The sequence below is a fragment of the Chlorocebus sabaeus genome, chromosome 3 (assembly GCF_047675955.1).
Source record: "Chlorocebus sabaeus isolate Y175 chromosome 3, mChlSab1.0.hap1, whole genome shotgun sequence".
Taxonomy (NCBI): domain Eukaryota; kingdom Metazoa; phylum Chordata; class Mammalia; order Primates; family Cercopithecidae; genus Chlorocebus; species Chlorocebus sabaeus.
In genome coordinates this window covers 95,462,707-95,490,236 of record NC_132906.1, presented here as the reverse complement: position 1 = coordinate 95,490,236, position 27,530 = coordinate 95,462,707, and the positions used below count along the sequence as shown (strand labels likewise).

At 45.0% G+C, this 27,530-nt stretch overlaps 1 protein-coding gene across 6 annotated transcripts in view; it reads right to left on the bottom strand.

Moving 5' to 3' along the window:
* CDC16 (cell division cycle 16) overlaps positions 1 to 11,670 on the bottom strand; it is a 39,311-nt gene extending 27,641 nt beyond the window's left edge. For 2 of the 6 annotated variants that reach the window (XM_007961028.3, XM_038007935.2), the window contains exons 1-10: positions 11,530 to 11,670; positions 10,001 to 10,055; positions 9,808 to 9,905; positions 8,208 to 8,246; positions 7,746 to 7,886; positions 4,784 to 4,943; positions 3,700 to 3,791; positions 3,069 to 3,202; positions 2,095 to 2,174; positions 1,027 to 1,076 (exon numbers count right to left, since the gene is read on the bottom strand). In XM_007961028.3, the coding sequence (XP_007959219.1) occupies positions 1,027 to 1,076; positions 2,095 to 2,174; positions 3,069 to 3,202; positions 3,700 to 3,791; positions 4,784 to 4,943; positions 7,746 to 7,886; positions 8,208 to 8,246; positions 9,808 to 9,905; positions 10,001 to 10,055; positions 11,530 to 11,577 (897 nt within the window). In that variant the 5' untranslated portion in view covers positions 11,578 to 11,670. The remainder of the gene's footprint in view (positions 1 to 1,026; positions 1,077 to 2,094; positions 2,175 to 3,068; positions 3,203 to 3,699; positions 3,792 to 4,783; positions 4,944 to 7,745; positions 7,887 to 8,207; positions 8,247 to 9,807; positions 9,906 to 10,000; positions 10,056 to 11,529) is intronic. The other 4 variants (XM_007961026.3, XM_007961030.3, XR_489849.3 and 1 more) reach the window with 3 other exon arrangements.
* Between the last annotated feature and the right edge of the window lie 15,860 nt (positions 11,671 to 27,530).

Here is a 27,530-nt window from a genome sequence, read left to right as displayed (position 1 = left end):
ACTGCTCATCTCCCCCAGCGTCCTGACTCCCTCCACTGCTCATCTCCCCCAGTGTCCTGACTCCCCTGCACTGCTCATCTCCCCCAGCGTCCTGACTCCCCTGCACTGCTCATCTCCCCCAGCGTCCTGACCCCCTGCACTGCTCATCTCCCCCAACGTCCTGACTCCCCTGCACTGCTCATCTCCCCCAGTGTCCTGACCCCCTGCACTGCTCATGTCCCCCAGCGTCCTGACCCCCTGCACTGCTCATCTCCCCCAACGTCCTGACTCCCCTGCACTGCTCATCTCCCCCAGTGTCCTGACCCCCTGCACTGCTCATGTCCCCCAGCGTCCTGACCCCCTGCACTGCTCATCTCCCCCAACGTCCTGACTCCCCTGCACTGCTCATCTCCCTCAGTGTCCTGACCCCCTGCACTGCTCATCTCCCCCAGCTTGACCCTGGCTCTTCCTTGCTCTCTGACCGCGTTCTGACTATTTAGCTGGTTTTCTCTTGCACTGGTTTCACACTGGGATAGGGTGCAAATTCTTGTCTTGACTGAGTCTTACACCCTGATTCCCGATTTTGTCTTTAAAAATGCAGTCCCTGATTCCATTTTCCATTCCTAGTTCTCCATTCCAATCCACGACAGTTTGGAATCAGTACACAGTTCAGTAAGTTGTCTTGTTCGTGCAGTGTGAGAAAGCTACCAAACAACTATCAGCATTTCCTAGGAAAGGGATGCCTGACTGCCATGGTCAGCATTTTATATTGCTAGATGCTAAGTGTTTTAAAATAAGCATGTATAATTTCTATAATCAGAAAAGAGGGTTAAAAACCCTTTTTGCTTTGGTATAATTAAAATATACCTTCATGGGTGGAAAAGTTAATGCTGCTTTGTAAGTACGTTAAACACTAGGAGATTCTGCTGCAACACTTTAATAAAACAGCACTTGCTTGAACGTAAGCTATTGTCTAAATACAAGTTAAGCATTTTCTTAAAGTTCAGGTAAAAAAAAAAAACTATGACTAAAAGTTGTATTACTTACAGGATTACTAGGATATAAATCCACCAGTTTATGAGAAAGATAGAAAAGTTCTGTTCAGGAAAAAGCAGAAAAAGAACAACTGTTCATATCACATGTGATTTAAGACATGACTTCATTACAACTCTTCACAGTCACAGAATTCTGTTCTTACAGCAATGTAAGAATTTCATACTTGTCTTTCTAGATACAAAATTGACTCTCTAACTGGAGAGTTAGATGAAGGACACATGGTGCGCAAGGTGGGAACAGACACCCCCTAAGAAACCACTTCCTGAATACTGCAGAGGATACAGCAAAGCACCTCACCTCTCTCAGAAGCTCATGCCTGTCACACCAAGGGCCTATTACGGACCATCATAACCACCCACAATCAATTTGGTTGAACAAACTTTTATCAGATCAGTGATACTATGTAATCTTGAGAAATGTGTAAATCCTGGCATTTCGAGATGACCTTCCTACACGCAGACTTGGATTCAGCAGACCAGGGCAGCTGGAGATGCTGCATTTCCAACCAGCTTCCACAAATGTGATGTTGCTGGTCCACAGACCACACTCTGAGCAGCAGGGATTCGGTGAGGGTTTTCCTTCCTGACAGAGCTCACCATTCGGTTTAGAAAAATTTAAGGACAAATGCATCCCCAAACACAGCTAAATGTCAAATGTTAAAAATACGGAAAACACGAGAAAACAATCTGCTCCCCTCCAATTTCTAAGTAGTTATCGACTCTTACCATATCAGATTTCCAATGGAATTTACAAAACAAAAAGGAAAAAAATGGCAGAACTGACACCCAACAATTTAAAGTTAACAAACCTTGAAACATAAATGATATCTGAGAAAAGGTAGTAGGAAACAGCGATAAAGAACTAATTGTTCTGATGGGAAAACAAAATTGGTCATTTGCTACTTTCCTAAACATTTCCTCCCCAGTTGTTACTCTTATTGTAGGGTTCCGTTATGTTACCTGCAATCCCAACTATCCAGAATTTCAGGGACAAAATTTCAAGTTACAGAAAAAAATCGTTTTATGTCTAAGAATTACTTTAATTTATAAAAAATCTTACCATTGGCTTTATTCAGCTCTACAAGCGTCCCTATATGTACAGGTAAACAACTTGCATGGAAAGGATCTTTCTCCATTACTCTGAAAGTTAAAAAGCAACACATTACTGCCCCAAAACAGTAGGTGACGGCACTCATGAGGATCAGCTATGTGCAGCCATCACAGCATCACGTATGATGCTGCGGGTTGTAATACTGCACTTTCTTCACTCCATTATCTTCAGGTTGATTCAGTTAAGGCCACAATTAAGTGACAAATTAAAGAAAAAATTCTGGTTTGTTTGAAAGGAATAAAAATAACGTTATCACAAACATTTACTTTAAGTCAACAGAATTATAATATATAAAATAAGTAGGCCGATCATTTAAAAGAATCAAAACCAATAGGAAATACTATTAGGTTGGTGCAAAAATAATTGCAGTTTTACCATTACATCCAACAGCAAAAACTGCAATTACTTTTGCACCGACCTAATAAATAGGTTACGTGTTTTGTCAATTAAAATTTTTGTAATTTCAAGGATTTTAAACCCAACCAAGATCTACAAAAAACAGTATATGTCATTTAGCTAAAGTTTAAATTATGCACACTGGAAAACTGATGCGTGTGGGAGACGGCTTAGCTACCGAGTGCAGCATATTGAACACCCAGCATCCACAGCGTGAGTCTCTCATTGAGAATGAATTTTACAAAACAATGTGCCAAAATGGTATTTTCAAACTTGCAAATTATCAAGATCAGTAAGAGCAAGGTGTATATCCCTCCCAAGTTAATGTAATAAATCTACGAATATGCATAAACTCATGTCTGCAAACTGCTCTTTTAAGACAGCACCCTGTTCTGCGCTCTACAAACGGTAAAGGTAACTTAAATTATCATCCAGTTCAGGATGATTCAGAGAGCACATCCATGAATCACTTAGGTAAGACGGAGTGAACTCCATGTTCCTACAGAAAAACTGATGGATATACTTACACCGAAGTAAGTTTGTAGCACATTTTAAAATCACAGTTATAATAATGTCTCTCAGCTAAAGACACTACCACATCCAGATTCTCCTGCAAGCCATCTACAGACTCAGGGATGACCGTTTCACTAGGCTTATTATACTGAAACACAGAGAAATGTAAACATAAACGCAATGAGCAAAAACCAAATAAAATGCGATTCAATTTGTGTTTGACCCAAGTGGTTAAAACATTTACAAGAACAAATGTGAGCCTCTGAAAACTTCTAACTTTAGGTTTTATAAGTACTCCTCTCAGTAAGTTTAACTCCCTTCTCAATTTTATCACAGAATTCCATAGTGGGATGTATTTCTCAAAGTAAACATTCAGGAAGTATAACAAAAAAAATCTTCATTTTCATGCAACACCATTCCATTTACTTGGTAATTCAATCTTTTAGTATAAGGAGTCTTTCAGAGGAAGACAGGTATTTTTGGAAGTGTTTTTTTGGAATCTTATATATTTTAAATGCTCTATTCTTGAAAATGTGCTAAATTTAAAAAGTTTTAATTTCGAAAGTTTAATACAAGACTAGATGCCAAATTTAATGGAATACGATATTTACATAAAGCAAATGCTCACTCTTTGGTTTTACTTACTTTTTTCAATTTGTTCTCAAATAGAAAACGCAGCAATTCCTGTTCTTCATTACACAGCTTGCTAAGAGGTAGTGATTCAAGAAGTTCTTTTTCTTAAAAATGGTAAGAAAAAAAAGAATATCCTCATAATATTTATAGACGGAAAAAAGCCAACAACTAAAAATATTATTCTATAGTTCCTGGTCTAAGTAAATCAAACTCAAAAGAGAACGTAAGAAGATCAAAATGTGCTACAGAAGCTGACACAGTAGTTCCAGGCCTGAAGATGGGAATCATCTGGTAGGTGGAGGCCACTCTTCTAGGGCTGAGGCCAGGTCCCAGGTGGCTCTTGTCACCTAAGAACCACCAGTCTCTGCACTCCTGACGCTGCGGGGATCTTGCTCTGCTGGGGACGGGGGAGCCCGTGCACTGCAGGTGCTAAGCAGGACCTCTGGCCGCCAGCCGCTAGATCCCAGCAGCAACCTCTCAGCCTCCCTCCCTGACCCTCAGCTGTGACAAACAATGTCTCCAGACATTGCCAAATGTTCCCGGGGGGTGGGGGCGGCAAAATCACCCTGCGCTAGGCTAGAATACGTTGGAATCCCATTAATTCAACCACTCTATTTTCTGTTTCCCTTCTTTACCCACCTCACATTACTGCCAACATACTTGGGACTGTGATTCTCAGTGCCTGTGGTACATTAGGATCACCTGGGAGCTTTAAACCATCGGATAGGATCTCACCCCAAGACTCCCACTCAACTGCTCTGGAGTTGGGAACCGGACATGGACGTTGCTCAATTTTCCCAAGGATTTAAAGAGCAACACGGCTGAGAATCACTGAATGAGATGCTGAAATCCTGGTTTATACTATCTCAATCACTTCTCAAAAAGATGGTCTCTTCCTATTACAATCCCTGGATTCGGACAGCACAAGGCACCGCACAATACTGCATTCTGCAATGTGCTTTACATTTGAAGACTAAGAAAGTCAGTAGGTCTATTTAAACCCGTACGTGGCCTGCTGTTGACTTAGAAGATTTCAGAGGCAAAAAATCCAAACAATATTAATTTTGCTAAACATAAAACACCTGAGTTTCCAAACCTTCTTGTGCTGTCAACATGTGGTGTGATGTTAGAAGATCAAATGCTTCAAAACAGTAGACATCAAGCTTCAAAGCTTCTTTGTAGCTGTAGGTAGCCAGAGTTCGGTTATCTAGAGCATCATAGATTTTCCCACGTAGAAGACAAATAGAACTCTTTATCTGTTGGAAAAATAATGAGTCGCATATAAAGTCAGTATTTTTAAACTTAACTTTTTTTTTTTCCCTTAGAGGCAGAGTCTCATTCTGTCTCCCAGCCTGGAGTTCAGTGGTGCGATCATAGCTCACTGCAGCCTTGAACTCCTCTGATCTCAAGTGACCCTCCCACCTCAGCCTCCTGAGTAGCTAGGATTACAGGTGAACACCACCACGAACAGCTAATTCCTAAAATTTTTTGTACAGACAATCTTGCTGTGTTGCCTAGGCTGCTCTCAAACTCCTGGCCTCAAGTGATCCTCCCACTTTGGCCTCCCGAAGTGCTGAGATTACAGGCATGAGCCACCATGCCTGGCCCTTAAACTTAACTTTTGATAGAGAATTGTGTCTTAGAATACTGAGAAGTTTTTATTGCATTTAAAAGGATTTAATCACAACTCTCAAGGCATGAATAAAAACACACACACATACACACACACAAAAAAAAAACAGCAAAGTTTCTTCAATTCATCTTCCCTGGGCTCTAACCGCTCTGTTCCAACACATCTTTATAACCAAAGTCCGTGTCACAGCTACCAGGTTCATTACCTGTTGTGTCCAAAACAGTGCAATGATTTAGAGACGGCAAACAGAGTGTGTGTGCATGTGTATAAAACTCCAAGATTGACAGTGTGATAGGTAGACACCCCTCAAAAGGATCTTCATGAGCAGAAACTGGCAGCAATGCAGCACAGTGGTCAGAGCAGTCAGCATAATGGCCTGCTGGGGCAGGACAGACCCGAGTTCAAACCCCAGCTCTGCCACTTGTAACCTTGGACAAGTGACTGAACCTCTCTTGGCCTCCATTTCCTTTCCTCATCTGTAAAAGGGTAAAAACACTAACTTATAGAACTCTGAGGTCTAGAGATGCTACCCTCTCTGTGGTGCTAGCACACAGTAAAGTGTTCAATGGCCATCTCACGACTACCACAAACAAGAAGATATGGAAATCTGATGCACATTCTAGACTCTGGACCTCAAACACATAACCGAATTGAAAGATGATCCAGCAACAGGCAGCTAAAATCATTAAGGATATGAAGAAGATTCGTAAAGTAAAATGTTAGAAAAAATAATGAATTATGAGAGTCTTCAAGATAAACAATATCCTAGGACTTGCTTTTTTTAAAAATGTAATTTCACAAAATCGATAACAATCATTACAAATAAATCACACATTTCGTGGCAGGTAAGTTAATAGATAAGAGGTCCTAAAATAATGACTGTACCAGACACTCTCATAAATGCATTTCTTAGCAGAAGAATGTGCTTCCCAACACATACATTAATGAGTGGCCAGAAAAAAAACAGACAAAAAAAAAACCTAGAATGTGTAATATTCTTTTATGCTTAAAAATAACTAAGGTGAAAAGTAGATGAATAAAGTTCTACCAAAAATATAAAGAATAAATGGGCCAGGTGCGGTGGCTCATGCCTGTAATCCCAACACTTTGGGAAACTAAGGCAGGAGGATCACCTGAGCCCAGGAGTTTGAGACCAGCCTGGGCAACACAGTGAGACCCTGTCTCTACAAAACATTTTTTAAAAAATTAGCTGACTGTGGTTGCATGTGCTTGTAGTCCCAGCTACCTGGAAGGCTGATGTGGGAGAATCACTTGAGCTTGGGAGGTTGAGGCTGCAGTGAGCTGTGATTGTGCCACTGCACTCCAGCCTGGGCAACAAAGCAAAGCCCCGGACTTAATTAAGAAAAAAAAAAAAAAGATGTGGGAAAAAAGATAAATTGGTAGGTAGGTCAGATAAGGCTTACAGGGATTCTTTCTGAATAATAAAAATATTCTAAAATTGACCATGGTGAGGTTTGCAAAGCTCTGTGAATATACTAAAAGGAATCAAACTATACAGTTTAAATGGGTGAACTGCATGGCATATGAATTAAACCTCAATAAGTTTTTATTTAAAAAAAAAAAATCCAGATTAGTGATCTGTAAATGTCACTTAATAAATTATTATACAATTTCTGGCCGGGCGCGGTGGCTCAAGCCTGTAATCCCAGCACTTTGGGAGGCCGAGACGGGCGGATCACGAGGTCAGGAGATCAAGACCATCCTGGCTAACAAGGTGAAACCCCGTCTCTACTAAAAAATACAAAAATCTAGCCGGGCGAGGTGGCGGGCGCCTGTAGTCCCAGCTACTCGGGAGGCTGAGGCAGGAGAATGGTGTGAACCCGGAAGGCGGAGCTTGCAGTGAGCTGAGATCCGGCCACTGCGCTCCAGCCTGGGCGACAGAGCGAGACTCCGTCTCAAAAAAAAAAATAAATAAATAAATTATTATACAATTTCTGCCAGCAAGGAATGTGCAATTTCATGGAGATATGAAGTATACAAACTGAAATACACAAAATTACATAGCAATGTACTTTGAAGCAAACAGGAACACAAAACCATTTCCTGGAAAGAAACAATGTAAGCTAATCGAAGTTTCTTGGGGTAGGTCCAAAACACTGTTGAAACACAGAAAGGAGGAGAAAAATTATTCCACTTTTAGGGAGTAGCTTAAGACATCAGAGAAGGAAGATTTCAAGCCAGCCTACTTTGGATGCAGGCATCTGTAGATACAATTACAGCTTCCAACTGAGGGCTCAGAAATGTCTCAGAATCTTTTTTGGTTTTGGTGCGCAAATTAAATAAATTGGCAACCACAATTGTTTTAATATAGTAACACTCCAGTAAAAGAAGATAATGTATTTCTACCACGTAATGGGGGCAATTCTCGCTGCCGTTACTGAGGTGTGCTAACAGTACTACTTACTGAAGACTGTGACATTTCCCAGTCACTGGAGGGATCTTTGAAGCCACTTTCATCCTTCAAGTATTTTTCAAATAATCTTTTGTTGATTGGCTCTTCCATATCAAGAATATCAAGGGCCTGCTGATGCTCTTTTGCAGCATACTATGTGGAAAACAGAAATGCCACTCATCACCCACAATTTCTAACACTAAACATATGATCCAGATTTTTAAAGGATAATATATATTATATCCATTACTTAAATATAAAATGTCTAAAGTAGAATTTTCTTCATGCATGTCACCTTTTAGTAAATGAAGAATCAGTATTTTACAGCAAACAATACTAAGGAAAAGAACACTTCCTCGTGAAATACTTTACTAACCTGCTAAGCTACATCACTAAAATTCTCACACATATATAAGGGATGCATAACACTCATTTTATTCAACCAAATAAAAATGAAATTGTGAGCATACTTACATGGCACCTAGCTGCGAGGTAACGACACGCTTCATACAACTAGGAAAGAAATTAATTTGTTTAAATAGTGGTCAAAATAATACGTATTTTCACTTTCAAAGAAAGCCATAAGCATAAAATAGAGCTAATTTCATAATTTCTCGTTTTACTCTTGCAGTTAAAAAAATAAAATTCCAGTCTTGTTAAACCATATTTATTATGAACCTACTGTTTACCAGGCACCAAGGATTCAAAAAGGCCCTGCCCCAGGTGGTTACGGTAGGGAAGACATGAACTAAGCACAACAGGTAAGCATGACGAAAGGGGGTCACAGAAAGCACCAGCCAGGTGGAGAAGGAAACATCTGCAGGAGAGCAAGTGAGGCAGCAAGTAAGTGGTCAGAGGAGTGGAGCGCTGGGCAGCACTTCAAGCACTGAGTGTGAATAACTGCTGGGTGTCCAAGGAGCTCACAGCAGCCCCACGTGACTGGAGCACGTGCTCCAGGTATTGATGGTGGTGGATTAGACACAGACTGGAGAGAAATCATGGAGGGCCTCACAGACCTACTGATGCATCTGACTTTATCCTGTAGGTAATGGGAAGTCACTGAATGACCTTGTGGGAATATAATCACATCTGTGTTTTAGGAAGACTACTCACCCCTGTAACAGTTCACAAGATGAACTGGACACAGGGAAGGTGAGCAGAGAAAAACTGTTACTGCGGAAAAGAGACAAGAAGAGAGGCTGTAACAGAACAGACAAAGAATCAAAGGTCTGACACGTATGAGTGGGGAGGAAAAGGAATATCCATGATTTCACAGCTGTTCAGAAAACAGTCTTCAGAATTTAGACTAGACGGGAGATGGCGAAAAAGAAGGTGACAGATGAGGTGTAAGACATTTTCCCTTCACATTCGGTAAAAAAAATTGGGCCTACTGTGATGACTCACATCTATAATCCCAGCACTTTGGGAGACCAAGGCAGGAGGACTGCTTGAGACCAGGAGTTCAAGACTAGCCTGGGCAACATAGTGAGACCCCATCTCTACCAAAAAAATTTTAAAATTAGCTGGGTGTGGTGGCATGCACCTGTAGTCCCAGCTACTAGGGAGGCTGAGGCAGAAGGATCACTCGAACCCAGGAGTCTGAGGCTATAGTGAGCCACGATCATCCCACTGCACTCCTGGGTGACACAGAGATCTCAAAAAAACAAAAACAAAGAAAAATTGCATAAATTTAAATAACTTCAACATAATGGAATATACACCTAAAACACTAATGACTTTTTTTTTTTGAGACGGAGTCTCGCTCTGTAGTCCAGGCTGGAGTGCAACATACGACCTCAGCTCACTGCAACCTCCACCTCCAGGGTTCAAGTAATTCTCTGCCTCAGCCTCTCGAGTAGCTGGGATTACAGGTGACTCCCACCACGTCCAGCTAATTTTTGTATTTTTAGCGGAGATGGGGTTTCACCATCTTGGTTTTGAACTCCTGACCTCGTGATCCACCCGCCTTGGCTTTCCAAAGTGCTGGGATTACAGGTGTGAGCCACCGCGCTCGACCACTAGTGACATTTTTTTTAAAGCTCTGAAGAGCTTTAAAGTTCATACCATTACTTACTTTGTCCAGTTTTCGTGACCGGAGTGCATGGGCAGCTCTGTGATATTGTGCTGTCAGGTAAAGACATTGAGCCAACCAATAGATGTCCTGGGGTTCCTCTGGAGGGAAAAATTCACGTAAGTGGTCAGAGGTACAAGGTGAAATAGAAAAAAATTTAAGATTAATCAGAAAAACAATTAGTATTGTCACTTACCGTGAGAGAGTGAAGCTACTTTATCTGCCCAAAATAGAGCACTTTGATACTGCTGCTGCATATCAAAAAAAAAAAAAAAAAAAAAAGGTGGTAACTGCCCTGTTATTTCAACAGTCTTAAACTGGTATCTAATATTATTATAATTCTATGTAATAAATCTACATCTCAAGACAACAACTTGTTGCATCTCTATCTTATATCTCACATCGGGTGAATTTTAGTTCAATGTCACAATACAAATATTACTGTAATATCTGTGTATATACAACTCACGAAGATAATTTTTAAAACTCATACTGTAAAAATGTATCGCGAAACATACAAGTGAAATGCAAGTGAAACAGCAAAAACTAGTCTAACAATTCTTGTGCTATTTATATAACACTTTCAACGATCTGTTAATGGATCCCAAAGTGAAATTTAGTAGATAGAACACTATACTCAAATACCTTATATAAAACAGTTGCAGTTTTAATAACACTCAAAATTTAAAAACACACACACATAAATTAACCAAGCTTCAATGAACATGGGGAAGAACTCGCCTCCTCCAAGTCTAACAAAAATTAAGGAGCCGACAATAAGAGCCAGGCACCCAGTGACCTACGGCTAGCTTTAGTCCCTGTTCTGCTCCTCGGTCCTCAGTCTTCTACAGTCTCTGCCTCAGTTCCCCTGGAGGCAAGCCAGGACCACTGCTGCCAGCCCGAGGCAGGAGGAATGGCAACGGGATGGTTACAAATATGCTCAATACCAGAGTCTCCGTCTGGAAACCAGGCCTGTTATATTCCTCACTACGATCACAAAACACTGAATTCAACTGACTTATGGTAAACAAAAACACTGCCCTCCAAATGGACTGCAAACATGTGGCCATGTCATTTAGCACCCAATTCCGAAAACTCTGCCTTACCATGGCTTTTCTTTCCCTTCCTTTCCAATTTCCTGAAAGAGCAAGCATTTCAACAAAAAATAAACGACATTATAGATAAAACTGATGCTGCTGATTCTCGAAGACACTTCTTTAAACACTGTTATTCACTCAAAGGTAGTGCAGGGAACACAGACATAGTTAACGAGAATTTTTAAAGTACTGATTTCAGACAACAGGCTTCTGCACATCTTTATTCACTTAAATTCAGTCCAATAAAAATTACAACTAAACCTCTCAAAAATGTTTTATTCGCTAGCCCTGCAACTTTCCTTCAAAAATTGTCCTTCAACTTGCACTGAGTAGTCGGTGTTTCTTGGGCACCTCCTCCGCGCCAGGCGCAGAACGAGGCTCAGACCCGAGCGAGGCGCCCCCTGCGCTCGGGGGCCTCCACTCCCCGGGCTGTGCCCCTCCCAGCGGCAGGGGCCGCTCCCTTCGGGGGAAGGCGGAGACAGCGCTGCTGGCCCCAGATGAAGGCCCAGGGCCGGCCCAGTCCTTCCCCACCAAGAGCCCTGATGGCAGTCACCCCAGCCCCACGCCTCGCGGAAACGGACCCGGCGCGGCCTGCCCGGGCCCCGCACACCCAGTCCGGGCCGCCCACCTGGTCGAGGTACTGCCGGACGCGCTTCCGCAGCCGCTCTAGGTTCATGGCCGCGCGGGCCCGGCCTCACGCCGCACTCCGCCGCCCGCCGCGCGCCTCCTGCCTGCTCCGCGCCCCGCCCCGTGCCCGTGCCCGCGCCCGTGCCCGTGCCCGCGCCCGCCGCCGCCGCCGCCGCCGCCGCCGCCGCCCCAGAACTCGAAGGCCGCAGACCCGCACCCCGGCCTGGTCCCGGTGCGCCGCCCAGGCTCTTCCGCTCCAGACAGGCCCCGCCCCGGAATTCCCCAGCAAACGAGTCCCATCTGGCGCGGGAAACCGGCCCTGAGTTGCTGGTTCCGATGCCTCTCCTGGCACGTGGGCCTCTGGCCGCCGTGGGGCGAGAGCGCGGCCTCCCCGGAATCACTGCGGCGCGTCCGGGCATTGGCGAGAGACTCAGGAGGGCTCGGGGCCGGACCACCCACCCGGGCAAAAAGCAGGTGGCTGAGCAATGGAAAGGGGGCCTTTAGCTGAGCCTTCCTTCCCCAGAATGTAGTCAACATTTTAAAAACAAGAGCAACGCACTCTCATTACCAAAAACAAAACAAAAAAAAAATTGTGTGCACAAGCAGCAAAGGAAGTCAAAAGACAACCTAGGAAAAATTGGAAACCTATCACAAAATGCGAATTTCCTTATAACGTAGAGCCAGTATTCCCTTTACGTATATGTAATAAGTGGGAAGAGATCAATGGTTCAGGAGGACAAAAAACAGTTCACAGGGAAAGAAATGCAAATAGATTTTAACATACGAAAGAAAGCAACTTATGTTGTTTATCAAGAATTTACATTAAGACAACATAAGCTATTGACTGACTATAGATTTTTCTTTGTCTCACAGACTCCAGAAACGTGAAACAGCAGTAAGGAACAAAATGCCTTAAACAATTGCCCCTGTGGCATGGGGAGCAGTGCCTGAAGTGAGTCTCACACTCACGTCCTGATAAATTTTGCATCCTTCAAATAGTTCAGACTGCTCTGAGCTATTTTTCTTTCCTCAAAACCTTCCATCATTGTATTTCCTCTACCACACTTACTAACTGGTTAAACTGATAGGGCTCATAAATACTGTGTATTACCTCACTTGACAAAATGGACTTTGTAAGAGGTGATTAAGTTAAGATAGGTTGTGTGGCTGGGTGTAATGTAATTACAAGAGTTCTTACACATGAAAGTGGGCGGTGGGGGTGACAGTCAGACTGGAAGATGCTGCTGCTGGCTTCGAAGATAGGAAGGAAGGAGGAGAAGGAGGGAAGGGAAGGGGGGGAGGGGAGGGAGAAGGTAGGTAGGTGAGCCGGCAGTGCAGGTGGCCTCCAGAAGCTGAGAAAGGCCAGGGACTGGATTGTCACTTAGATGCTCCGGGAGCACAGCACTGCTGATGCCTTGATATCCTGCAGAGACCATTTCAGGTAGTGATCAGAGGTTAGCAAACAAAATTAGAGCTCTGCCAAATATGTACATGCCCGGGGCTGGTTTGTCTAACAGAATGTTCTGTTAATTTTCCTCTCCTTACATTCTCTCCCAGTATTTGCCCTTGTTAAAGAAGATAAAATTTCAGGACCCTCTAAATTTACTACAAGGGGGAAGTTAAGCCCTGGAGACTGAGTCACAGAACATGTTTGCAATTCTGCAATACTGAGTTTTGTGAAATTGAGTGTGTAAAAATCTGTGTTTTGTGGTTTTAAAAGATAATTCCTTCCTTAAACTAGTTCCTGAAATATGGTCAGGAAAACAAGACTTGGATTTTTCAGTATGACCAGAATATTAAATATGCCAAGTGGTTTCTCAAGAATTTAAATGACTCTGAAAGGAAGAGAGAACAATCACCCTTCTCACTGATTAGTGAGGTGGTATTGTCACCACACGAGAGCAGTTTACAAAGTTAGAGAATTCTGTTGGCTGAAACTGCAAAATGTTGGGGCTTTGAAGGAGCAAAAGCCACAATTAAGAAGTCAATGATTGGCAAATATGTCTTTGTTGTCATTTTACAAAGACAGTTCCCAGGTTCGGAATTAACATCTATCCAAACGTCAAATCTCAATCCACCTTGCGTTTCTCCACACCCTGCGGCTGCAGGTCTGCTCCGGTGCTGCCTTGGAGACCTCCAGATCCACCTGGACCCCACAGACAGGGGCCGTAAGCATCGCCTGCAGAGTTGGGCAGAGGAAGTTCAGAGCTTCCCCGCCGGGACATGAGCACCCCACTAACACTCTTAAAAAGAAAAACCTTCTGGGTTAATACCTTTTTTTTGAATTAACCTCTATCCAGGTAAAAAAGGATTGATAAGTAAATGTTTGTTAATTAAAATTGAGGCTTTCTGTTGGCTTAGAAATGTTAAGCTTTGTGGCACTTACCGATGTGGAAAGTAAGACCCAGCGAGGGTGACTTACCTAAGCGAGGTCCCAAAACTGCAACTGAAACCAAGTCCCTGAGCTGACAACGGCCTCTTGGGTGTCGCACCCATTCGTGAGTATACCTGGGGTTTTAAGGCAAATGCAGGCTGTGGGGACACCAAGAACATCAGCCTGGGGTTTGCAGCTTCCCCCCTCTCCCTGCCTCTTCAGAGACGATGCCCTCTGGGTGGCGGCGATCAAGTTCTGTCAGTGCGGGGAAACTCTGCGGGGTGAAGGGAAGCCTGGAGAGGGATCTGCCAGGCCCCGTGTCGCCAGCATCACCTCCTGAAACTGCAGTAAAAGGACTGGGAGGCCACTACAAGCAAGCCGCGCCACCAAGACAGAGCATCCTGAGGTGCCGGACGCCTTTTCTTCCTAGCATCCTGTCCCACCACCTGCAGGACACAGCAGCACTAGTCATGCTGCACAGGCTCCCTCTGCGGCTTCTCAAAGACTGCTGTCCACAGACGTGGGCCCAGCCCTGCGGACATGAGGGTAACAGCCAATTCAGAAATGTTGTGATCTCTAGCTGGTTATCTGATTATCTTTCTCACTATCAAATTAACTGAATCATGCCCTCATGTTTTGTTAGGTGGATATGAACTTTGTCATGAGCCATGACAGTGTTCACTGCTCTCAATTTCGATGTCAAATTTGGGAAAGCACTTTCTAGTACAAGTTGTTCTTCTGATTGACTCATTCACGTGTGCTTTGGTCTCCTGTGCCAGTGTTCTGCCAGGAGCAGGTGATGGAGTGCAGATTGTGGAGGGCCCTGTGAACACAGGCTTGATGCCTGTGGAGGCCATAGTGGCAGTCCTCAAAGGGACGCCAAAATGGAACTGAAGGATGGGTTGGCCCAGTGGATAGGGGAGGGAGTGGGGGTGGGAGAAGGCCCAGGGCATTCAGGGAATGCAGAGAACCTCGTCTGGCTGGAACGCAGTGAGTTAGGGCCTGTAAGATGAATGAGGAAAAGCTCCCTACAGTGATGTGTGAAAAAAAACTGCCTCTGGGTAATCTACAATGCTTACAGGTGTTGCCCAGTGCCAAAAATATTTTATTAACACACAGTTTGCTTATGCCAAGACATATTACCATTATCGCCTGAAACATAGTGCTGAGGATAATTTCTTAAAATGATAGCAGTATTTCACTGAAAAAAGCATGAAATCATCTAATCTGGAGATAGACACACACCACACACTGGTGCACACCCCCCCAGACACACTACACACTGCACACTAGTCCACACACACCACACACAACATACCACACACCACATACTAGTATAAACCCAACAGACATACTCCACACAACATACCACACACATACCCCACAGACACATCACACACCACACACTAGTGCACACAACACAGACCCCACACACACACTGCAGCCCCCCCGCCCAATGCTTACGAACTGCTGATTCCAGTGAATGTGGCACTTGGTGATTGGTGACATTCTTCTCGATCAGTCCTCCTTATTCTGGGTTACTTTGTATGTATTGAGAATTAGACATTATTTTGCCACAATTTATGATTTGATGAAAACATGGGGAAAAACATGAGAAAGAGTGATGGGGTGTTGGAATTGTGGGCTCCTAAAAATTTCCCCTCAGCCTTGTAGAAAATGAGAAAATCTCCAAGTGTCTGGTTAATTTGCCCGGGTACTTCAGTCAGCGGCATCTTTTTTGTTTGTTTTTGAGACAAGATCTCCCTCAGTCACCCAGGCTGGAGTGTGTTGGTGGGATCTCTGCTCACTGCAGCCTAAACCTCCCAGGCTCAAGCAATCCTCCCATCTCAGCCTCCTGAGTAGATGGGACCATAGGCACCACCACACCCGGCTAGTTTTTGTATGTTTTGTAGAGATAGGATCTCACTGTGTTGCTTAGGCTGGTCTTGAATTTCCAGACTCAAGCAACGCGCCCCATCCCCCACCACCCCCCCGCCGTATCAGCCTCCTGAGGTGCTGACAGGTGTGAGCCACTGCTGGCCCGCCGCATCTACTTCACAGGACGTCCATTCTGGAGATTGCCGCTAGTGGGCACCATTTCTCCATGTGTCCATGGGCTTTTCTCTAAGGTCCTTGTAAGGCGATGGCTGCTGGCCTGGGGCATTTCATTTTTTGAAAGTCTCTCACCAGACACGCACTTATGCAGGCGAGGGACTCTGAAGGTTGTCTCGGGGCCCAGATCACAGAATCTGAGAGGCAATGGGGTTTTACAGATGGATTCCCTAAGGGTTCAGTTTAAGGGGTTCTTTCCATTTCGCCACTGTTTTGAGGGTCAGTACAATTTGTGGTTCCCCTTCCCCAACCTGTGGGTTACATAAAAACTAAAGCTGGTCTTTAAAGAACTATTTATTGTCTACGGAGTTTTAGGACATTATAGTTACTGTTGAGGAGAGAAGACAATTAAACAAATACCTGTACAAGAAAAGTCCTAGTTGGTAAATACTGAGAGCTTTACAGCTACGTGAACAGAATGACATTTCACGAGTGGCTCCAGCCCAGTGTGGCACATCTCCGGACCTGAAAACAAGCTCAGTGTAACATGGGACAGACGTCACAGTCCGCCGCCTGTGTCAGTCTTGCTGGTTTTAATAAAGTTTCAATGTGTGTTTCCCGACCAGACCCATGTGCTGAACCTAGCTGTAGTTCACCGGAGTTTGCCTTCTCTGCTAAGCAAGTCTGACCTCCAGGCTTGGCAACCATTTCTGGAACAGAGACGTTTCACAGTGTTAGCACCCGAAAGGCCTGGACTCCATCAGCTGCCCAGGTCGCATTTCTAGAACATTCCCTCACATCTGGAGCTCTATCCACATAGCAACCAGAGGGGCTGACATGTACCCTAAGGCCAAAGACATCGCCCTTTTATAGTGGCCTCGTTCTTCTCTGAGACAGATGAGGTCTGGGAGTCCTGAGAGTGGCCTTGTGTGACCCTTCTGGTGGCGCTGACTGATTTGGCAGCAGGGAATAGTGTGGCAATCAAACCCGGCAGAGCCACGGCCAAAGGGCTGCGATGTCCAGCAGGCCCATGTCCTACTGACCTGGAGAAAGCACACAGCAGCCACTGCTGTATCGACTTTGGCTTCACCATTGCAGGGTGGGGATGGGAGTGAGGCAGAGGCGACGCTCAGGGCTCAGAATGAAGGAGGCTCCTCAGGTGAGCCCTGCACACCCGAGGGCAACACCCTCCTGTTCTGCAGGAGGCACTCCCTTCCCTCACCCCAGTACCAGCCTGGGCCACGCCTGCAAGCCTTCTTCCTCCTTCTCTTTCTCCTTGTCCATCCTCCCCCGTCCCCTCCCCTCCTCATTTATCCTCCCTACTCCTCATCTCCCTCCCCTCCCTTTCCCGCTCCCGCTCACTTCTCCTCCCCTCCCCACCCCTTCCCCACCCTTCCTCCTCCCCACCCCTTCCACCTTCCCCTCCCTCCTCCGTCCTCCTCCTCCTCCTTCTGTCTCTTCCCCTCCTCTTCCACTATGGGACTACTTTTCTTCTTTCCCCTTCTCCCTTCTTCTCTCCCTCCTTTATTTTCTTCCTTTCTATATTTAACACATATTTCCTGTGTGCCCACCTCACACAGGATAGGCTTCTGTTCTCACTGCTCCATCCATTATATTTATGATGGTTTTAAAGTATTTCAAAGTTCTATAGGTTTCAATTAATTTGATACCCAGTGTAACATGGGACAGACACATCTCTGGATCTGAAAATGCAGCTGGTACTTGACCTTTTCAGGTCATCAGAGCTCGTGGGTGGCTGGTTTTTACACTAAGGCTGCTGACAGGATGCTCGTTTGCCCACTAACTCTCTGAGCCAAGTCCAGGAGGGAACAGAGCTGACATCATGGCTCTTCTGTGTAATGGGAAGATTTTATCTACTTCTTGACTATGTGTAGCAATTTGTCAGTCTTTATAAACTGTTTGCTCTCTGGAAAGAGACAGATTGAAAAGAGGGTATATTCTCAGGAGCAAACAGCAGCCTTTCTAGTTTTGTGGTAGATCCTTTAAAGTTCATTGCATTAGGGCCTATCAGGGAGGGCTGGCAGGGCTGGCAGAGTACAACCCTTGTGGAATGGAACAAGGTGGGGACACACAGGCAGACACATTCAGAAAACGCTGCCAGTGGCCGGGCGCGGTGGCTCAAGCCTGTAATCCCAGCACTTTGGGAGGCCGAGACGGGCGGATCACGAGGTCAGGAGATCAAGACCATCCTGGCTAACACAGTGAAACCCCGTCTCTACTAAAAAATACAAAAAACTAGCCGGGCGAGGTGGCGGGCGCCTGTAGTCCCAGCTACTTGGGAGGCTGAGGCAGGAGAATGGCATGAACCCGGGAGGCGGAGCTTGCAGTGAGCTGAGATCCGGCCACTGCAGTCCAGCCTGGGTGACAGAGCGAGACTCCGTCTCAAAAAAAAAAAAAAAAAAAAAAAAAAAAAGAAAACGCTGCCAGAGTCAACCCTAAACTGCCACCTCAAAAAAGAGGTGCAAATTCGAGGCTTGCAAACCAAGGACACAATCGCTACTGAGAGGCCATTTTTCCACCAAGTTTAGCGCAGACGTGGACTGTTGGTGGAGGTCCTGTGCCCTGTTGGGCTTCATGACAGAGAGGGCTGGGGCCACCTGGAGAGGTCATGGCTGCAGTGGGTAGAGGCTGAGCACCCCCTGGCCCAATGCAGGCATCTCAGGCTCCAGCACCACCTGCCGCACAGGAGAGACTTCAGGAAGTCCACTCGGGGGATCAGCAGGAGACCCAGAATCCACATCCAGGCCTGTCTGACCCTACAGTCTGTGATTTTAAACACTGTCGATGGAAGGTCCACCCTAAGGAGCGCTGAGGAACCTGGGATTGCCAGATTCCGTGTGGAGGAGCTGGAGGCAAGGCCTGCTATTCATGTCAAGTGTATTTTAAAGGGGCTTGTGCATAAAAGAATGAAATAAGGAACAAAATTAGCTGCTGCTTTTTTTTTTTTTTTTTTGGTAGAGATGGGGTCTCATCATGTGGCCCAGGCTGGTCTTGAATTCCTGGGCTCATGCAACCCTCCCACCTTGGCCTCCCAAACTGCTGGGAATGTAGTGTGTGACACCATGCCCAGCTTGAAAAATAATCTTATTCTCAAACAAAACAAAACAAAAATCTAAATATATAATATGGGTTAAAAATAGCAAAGAGTACTTTGGGAGGCCGAGGCGGGCGGATCACCTGAGGTCAGGTGTTCGAGAATAGCCTGGTCAACATGGCGAAACCCCATCTCTACTAAAAATACAAAAATTAGCTGGGAGTGGTGGTGCATGTGCTTGTAATCCCATTCATCTAAAAATACATACATAAATAAAATAAAATAATAAATAAATAAATAAATAGCAAGGAGAGGTTAGGGACCATGACATTTCTGAGGGGTCAGCTATCAGTTCCGTGAGGCCGAGACGACATATGCAGAGTTTTGTTGAATGAAGGTGTGTGAGTCTTTTAACTCATTTTTAAAAGGCATTGCCCATGGGCTAGATGTTCATAGCTGTGGAACAGTTTAGGCAAGATCCTACCTGGGGCTGATAGAGAACGTAAGCAGATCCCAAGGGCTCTCAGACATACCCTTAATGTCTCCAATCGAGACTCTCTGGGTTTTTGGGTTTTTTTTTTTTTGAGATGGAGTCTCGCTGTGTTGCCCAGGTTGGAGTGCAGTGGCGCATTCTCAGCTTATTGCAAACTCCATCTCCCAAGTTCAAGCGATTCTCCTGCCTCAGCCTCCTGAGTAGCTGGGATTACAGGCGCATGCCACCACACCCGGCTTTTTTGTATTTTTAGTAGAGACAGGGTTTCACCATGTTGGTCAGGCTGGTCTCAAATACCTGACCTCGTGATTCGCCCACCTTGGCCTCTCAAAGTGCTGGGATTACAGGCGTGACCCATGGTGCCTGGCCCTCTGGGTCCTTTTATATCTTAGGTTATGTGCTCTGGAGTCAAGCTGTAGTTTCACTATGTTGAAAAAGTTTAATGATTTATTTAGATATTTGTTAAAGGAACAATCACAGAGCTTTTAAGGTAAGTACACAAATCCACCTAGGAATTATAGACAAATCCACCACAGTTCAAAATATCGTAACAGAATAAGTCTTCATAGCTAAAGAAAAAAATCTAATTCAAAACCTTAGCTCCTGATATTACTCTGCATAATTTGTTTTCAGTTATCAGTCCAAGAAGCACAGAAAATAGTTTTGCTGCATCATCTGGTCAGGCACATTGTTGAAACACCATTTTAGGAGCTGCCTCATGGGCACTTCACAGCTGCTCTGGCTGTGATAACAGTGAAGAGAGGAAGAGAGCGGGGCTGCCCTGGCCCCGGCTTCGGGCAAGGCTGATACTCCACAGTGCCCTGAGACCAGTGGCTGTGTTAGCCTGGGGAAGCTCACGGTGGCCTTGTGGGTCTTCCTTGTCACCCCCTCATCACACTTGTCTTCTTTCTGGATTTGTGTTCTGAATCCTCACCCTTCCTCACTTCTCTTTTAGGGTCCAGGCTTGGCTATGCGCTTGCTAAATTCCAGTTTCAGTTCCTGCTGGATCAAAAATACATATTTGAAACTAACACTTTCTTAGGCAAGAACAAGAAACTATCAACTTACTTGGGAAATTGTTTCAACTCATTGACAATTCTTTACTTAGAATTAAACATACAATCTTTTAAATAACAGTTTTATTTAGATACAATTCTACACCCCTTTATAGTGTATGTTTTAGGGTGTTTTGGTATATTCAGAGTTGTGCAACTATTGTCACAGTATAATTTCAGAACATTTTCGTCACATCCCCCTCCAAAAATCAAACTCCTTAGCGATCACTCCCCAATTTCCCTTCCCCCAGCCTCTGACAACCACTGATTGCTTTTTGTCTCTTTGAATGTGCCTATTCCGGTCGTTTCATGTAAAGAGAATCAGACAACATGTGGTATTTAGTATCCAGCTTTTTCACTGAACATGATAATGTCTTTAAGGTTTATCCATCCTGTAACTAGTATCATTCCTTTTGATGGTAGAATAATATTCTGTTGTATGGCTACACCACGTTTTATCTGTTCATCAGTTGATAGACATTTGGGTTATTTACACCTCTCGGCCATTGTGAATTATGCTGCTATGAGCATCAGTGTATGGGTTTTTGCATGAATGTATGTTTTCAAGTCTCTCGAATATAGACCTAGGAGTGGAGTTGCTGGGTGATTTGGCAACTGTTTAACTTTCTCATGAACTACCAAACTGTTTTCCAAAGTGGCTGCACCACTCTTTATCCCTGCCAGCAGTCTATGAGGGTTCCAATTTCTCCACATCCCTATTATAATCTGCCTTTTGATTGAAGACAAGTTAGTGGCTGTGAAGTGACATCTCACTGTAGTCTTCGTTTGCATTTACTAGTAACATTGAACATCTTCTCATGTGCTTATTGGTCATTTGTATATCCTGTTGGGAGAAATCTCTATTCAAATGATCAGATAACCTTTTGTCAATTTTGTTGTTAAACATCTTTCTGAAATGCAGCAAAGTACTTTTACCCAGAATCAGTAAACTGAGCCATGTTGGCTTATTGCTGGATGGTAAAGGGCCTTCAGGAGGAAAAAGGAAAGAAACTCAAATTTATCTTTTGCCAAGTAAGTGTGAGTCACTTTTTTTTTTTTTTTTTTGAGACGGAGCCTCGCTGTCACCCAGGCTGGAGTGCAGTGGTGTGATCTCAGCTCACTGCAACCTCCGCCTCCCAGGTTCAAGTGATCCTCCTGCCTCAGCCTCCTGAGTAGCTGGGACTACAGGCACATGCCACTACGCCCAACTAAGTTTTGTATTTTTGGTAGAGACAGGGTTTCACCATGTTGGCCAGGATGGTCTTGATCTCTTGAAATCACGATCTGCCTGTCTCGGCCTCCCGAAGTGCTGGGATTACAAGCATGAGCCACCATGCCCAGCAAAGTGTGAGTCACTTTCACAGTCATTTTTGCAAATGCTATTCACTTAACCCTGATGCAAGGTCTAGGAGGTGGTTCCTGTCCCATGTTTACAAGCGAGAATGGGGCTCCCCGAGGTTGAGCTTTTGTCCAAGATGATGGTTGGAGGCCAAGGAGCTCAAAGCCAACTCATATCCACTGTGTGTCCTGTGCCAAGCTGCACTGAGCCAGCTGATTATTTAAACAGCTAATTTTGCTCCTCCAGATCATTTGTGTTTAATTTTTGCTTCTTTCTCATGTGCAGGAGTTATTGGGGTTGGGGCACTAAATTAGAGCAATGCATACTTCCAGTTAGCTGGGGGCTCCAGGAAGTGCCACGATGGCCAGTGGGTTTTGTTGGATAATCTTATAGAAATTCTTTAGTAGAAACAGGTACAAAATTAGTATCTTCTCATTTTGGAGTTAGGGATAAATGAGGGATGACCTGAAGGGGTAAGGAGGATGGAAAATTGAAATCCTTCCTTTAAAAAGTTTGAGAAATTTTGCAAGTTAATATTTAAACCAGATTGAGATATCCAGGAGACTGGCAGTGCAGCCTCCATCAGGTGAAGCTCTGGGGCAGAGGAGAGGGGTCCGGGCTCTGGAGAGCTGGGCAGGGTTTCTCTGCCAGTGTCATGAATTTCTGGGACTATAAAGGTAAAGTGGTGTGTCCCATCCATGCGAGCCCAGCAAAGATCCCAGAGCAAAGATCCCGGATCCCAAAGGTCTGGCAGCTGGACAGACCATAGGGAGGTGGTCCAACAGCAGGTCAAGGCGGCCCCTGGGCCCAGGAGGGTCTTCTGAAGGCTGTGTTTCAGGTTTCTGGTCTTATAAAACTTAGCATTTTTCTTTCCTAAACCTGCAGTTTTCAAATAACTTAACTTTGTTTTTCTTTCTAAAAGGAGAAGACCTGTCCTAAAATGTGCTGTGCTCCCTCCATCTCAGCTTGGTACATGGCTGGTCTGTTTCCAAGGTGGGGAAGCACCACTGAGAGACGCATTCACGTTCCAGTAGTTCAAAACTGCAGACCCCATGGCAGGGAAGGGGATTGAAGACTGAGGTACTCTATGGCCCTGGGCCCATCGCCTCCTTCCTCCCTCACACACAGGAGCCAAAGTCCCTAGGAGCTTAAAGTTGCTGCTGAGAAAGCCATCTTCTTGGGACACACAGACCACAATTCCAGCTTGAGGTTCAGAGACAATGAGTCGTTTCCCATGTTTCCCGTTTTTGTCCAGGTACAGGGAAGTGGGGGAGGGACGCCTCCGAGCCAGTGTCCTGCAAGATCCTGCCCCTCCCCAGCTCTGTCTTGGAGCCTACACTTGAACCATGTTGCCAAAGCTGGGGACTTCAAATAAAATGCAGTGCCTGGTCTGTGACTGCAGAAAACTCTTTCTAGGGCTTCTGTTTTCCCTTTTTTTGTTTGACTTTATCTTAACATTGCTCTTGTGGTGGGCTTTATCTGTTTCCTGTTACATAAAGCAGGAAGAATAAGAGTCAAAGAAAGCAAATTAAGTATAAATTTGAAACGTTGTTTGCAAGCACTGTCTTGACATTTGCTGAGGAAAAACTCAATAGTATTAATATAAGAGGAGAAGTAAGGAAATGAAAACAAAAGAGCCAGACATGAGAACAAATACAATATACTTATGTCAATATATATGAATGGATAAAACTGAGTGGGGAAAGCCTCTGGGACTAGGTTAAAATGCAAAATTATGCTATTCTGTTTATGAGACAATGTCAAATAAAATGACTGAAAGATATTAAAAAATAAAATGATGTCTGAAAACAAGCCGGGAGGAGGGCAATGGTGACAATGTGGATGAAAACACTGAGATCCCTGGAGGAGTGTCACAGACACAGATGGGCTGGGAGAAGCACACCTGTGGTGACTTCACAAGGGAAAAGCCAGCAGAAGAGGTGGGAGGCCCTGGGAGGCTCTCATGCACGAATTCAGTCCACTAGTGAGATTCTGACTTGTGTACTTAGACCCAACATGTAGGAGGGGTTGACTCTTATACCTGGAAACAAGATATGTTTGGGATTGTTAAATCTCATCCCCAAAACTTTCTGCAGGTTTGACTTTGACATAAGCCTCTGCCAAGCACCTGGGCAATTTAACTCTCCTGCCTGAGCCCAGACCACAGATGGAATTGTGACATATCACCACAATGATCTGTCATTGTGAGGGAGAAAGTGTCTCACCTGTAATTAAAGAGGGGCAGCATCAAACCAGACACTGCTTTTGGCAGTGAAATGAGCAAAGAGTACCCCTACGGGTAACCCTTCATGTTGGCGAGGATGTGGGAAAGCACTGCTACAAACCTCTGGAGAACAATTTCTGTGAAGTGTCAAGAATAGAGTTTTTGACATTGTAAACTGATTTTTAGTAACTTGCAATAAATTGAAAAAAACCTGATCTCTAACTTGCACGATACACAATTCCATAGTTTTTAAATTCCATATTTACTAAAAACTGGAAGGTAATCAAGAAAACTTACAGTATTATAAGACAATACAGGAGAATACTTGCATAATCTTAGTGAGAAGTAGTTATTAAATTCCATATTTACCAAAAACTGAAAGGTAATCAAGAAAACTTACAGTATTATAAGACAATACAGGAGAATACTTGCATAACCTTAGTGAGAGGTGACAATGTGGTAGCAGCCCTCACTCTTGGCGCCTCCTCAGCCTCGGCGTCCACTCTGGCAGCGCTTGAGGAGCCCTTCAGCCTGCCACTGCACTGTGGGAGCCCCCCTCTGGGCTGGCCGAGGCCGGAGCCGGCTCTCTCTGCCTGTGGGGAGATGTGGAAGGAGAGGCACAGGCGGGAACCGTGGCTGGGCGCTGGGCTCACAGGCCAGTCCGAGTTCTGGCAGGCATGGGCGTGAGCTCAGTGGGCTCAGTACTCGGAGCTGCCTGCTGGCACCGCTGGCCCCCGGCAGTGAGGGGCTTAGCACCTGGGGCCATCAGCTGCAGAGGGTGGGTGGGCCAGATTCCCCAGCAGTGCCTGCCCTGCGCTTGACTTCTCACTGGGCCTCAGCTGCCTCCCCGCTGGGCAGGGCTTGGGACCTGCAGTCTGCCATGCCCAAACCCTCCCCCAACCCCAGCGGTGGGCTCCTGGCCGCCCCCTGCTCCGCGGTGCCCCATCCTATCAACCGCCCAGGGGCTGAGGAGTGTGGGTGTATGGCATGGGACTAGCAGACAGTTCCACCCATGGCCCCAGGGCGGGATCCACTAGGTGAAGCCAGCGGGGCTCCTGAGTCTAGTGGGAACTTGGAGAATTTTTACCTCTAGCTAAGGGATTGTAAATACACCAATCAGCACCCTGTGTCTACCTCAAGGTTTGTGAATACACCAATTTATACTCTGTATCTAGCTAACCTAGTGGCGACTTGGAGAACTTTTATGTCTAGCTAGAGGATTGTAAATGCACCAATCAGCACCCTGTCAAAATGGTCCAATCAGCTCTCTGTAAAATGGACCAATCATCAGGATGTGGGTGGGGCCAGATAAGGGAATAAAAGCAGACTGCTGCTCACCAGCAGCCATTTGCTTCTGTCACTTTGTGGCGTGTGGTAAGTTAATTCTTTTACTGTTTACAATAAATTTTGCTGCTGCTTGCTTATTGGGTCCACGCTGCTTTTAAGAGCTGTGACTCTCACCGAGAAGGTTGGCAGCCTGACTTCTGAGGCCTTGCAAGATCATGAACCCACCAGAAGAAAGAAGCTCCGGGCACATCAATGTCTGAAGGAACAAATTCCGGACACACCATCTTTAGGAGCTGTAACACTCACCGTGGGGGTCCGCGGCTTCAGTCTTGAAGTCAGCGAGACCAAGAACCCACCAGTTCTGGACACATTAGCTTGAGAGCGCCCTTTCTGTGTATAGCACAAAGACCAGATGCCATGAGGGAAATTATTGATGGATTTGAGTACCTTAAAATAAGTTTATGTGAATTGATAAGTAATAATGTGAAAGAAATACTTATGACATTGATAATAGAAAAAAGGTAAATATAGATAATATAGTTACTGTAGATTAATAACTAAAAGGAACATACGCTAAGAATTTGGTCAAAAGCTATGAAACAGACAATTCACAAGAAGAAATCAGATGGTCCAAAATTTAAAAATATATTTACTCTCCAGGGTTGGCAAAATTACGAGGAGACAGATACTTTGGGACCACTTTAAGCAGAGGTGAAAATTGCTAGACTGTGGGGGGCAATTTGGTGGTATCCATTGAAAACCTAAATGTGCTTACCTTTTGTTTTCATAATTTTACTTCTAGGAACATAAGTTACAGCATAATTTTGTGTAAAGATACATGTGGGTTAAGATCATAGTTTCAACTTGGAATAGCGAAAAACGGAAAACAACCTAAATTTCAATAATTGGGGGACTGCTTAAGGCAAATCTGTACAAAATATTTTGTAACTGCTAAAAGGAAGAAGCCTTTCATGTATGGAATGAAACTTTGTATGATACATTATTGAGTGAAATGAGCAATTTACAGAAAACTACATGCGCTAGGACCACATTTTTATTTAAACAAATATGGCGGGGCGCAGTGACTCACACCTATAGTCCCAGCTGTTGAGGAGGCTGAGGCAGGAGAATCACTTGAACTCAGGTGGCAGAGGTTGCAGTGAGCTGAGATCGAGCCACTGCACTCCAGCCTGGGTGACAGAGCGAGACTCCATCTCAAAGAAAAAACAATCAAAACCTCGAATATGTGTACTTGACAAATAAAAATAAAAGTTCACATGTGAGTTGCTGACAGTGATTACTTCCAGGGGCTGCCATCCAAGAGAAGACTCCCATGTTCCTTACGTCCTCTATACTGTTTGACATCTCATGGTTTACAAAAAGCAAGTATTAGCTTTGTAGTTAAAAGATTTGAGCAAATTTGATTGGACAGAACATGTTCAAATTTTCAATGTAAATTACAAAGCAAACTAGATTTTCTGAACGCCTTCGGAGTTAGTAGTTGTTTAACGGTCATGTGTCTTTGCACAGGTACTTGTTCTCTTCACTCTTCGGGATTCTGTAAGAGATGTCTAGCAAACAGCAGAGCTTACAATGTTCTACTAGGCATGGAAGGAAGCACTGCAAAGCTGACAGTGCAGATACCAGTGGAAACTGCAGGGGCCAAGGCAATGAGGTGCTACTTCAACTAGCTGCACAGGGATAGAGCCTGTGGTCCTAGAACTTGTCCAGGGGTCGGGTCTGTGGTTCTGAAGCTTGTTCAGGGTTAGGGTTAGGAGCTTGTCCAGGGGTGGAGTCTGTAGTCCTGGAGCTTCCACAGGAGTGGGGTTCATTGTCCTGGAGCTTGTGCAGGGGTGGGGTTCCTGGTCTTGGAACTTCCGCAGGGGTGGGGTCTGTGGTCCTGGAGCTTCCACAGGGGCGGGGTTCGTTGTCCTGGAGCTTCCACAGGGGCGGGGTTCGTTGTCCTGGAGCTTCCACAGGGGTGGGGTTCGTTGTCCTGGAGCTTCCACAGGGGCGGGGTTCGTTGTCCTGGAGCTTCCACAGGGGTGGGGTTCCTGGTCCTGAAACTTCCATAGGGATGGGGTCTGTGGTCCTGGAGCTTCCACAGGGGTGGGGGTCTGTGG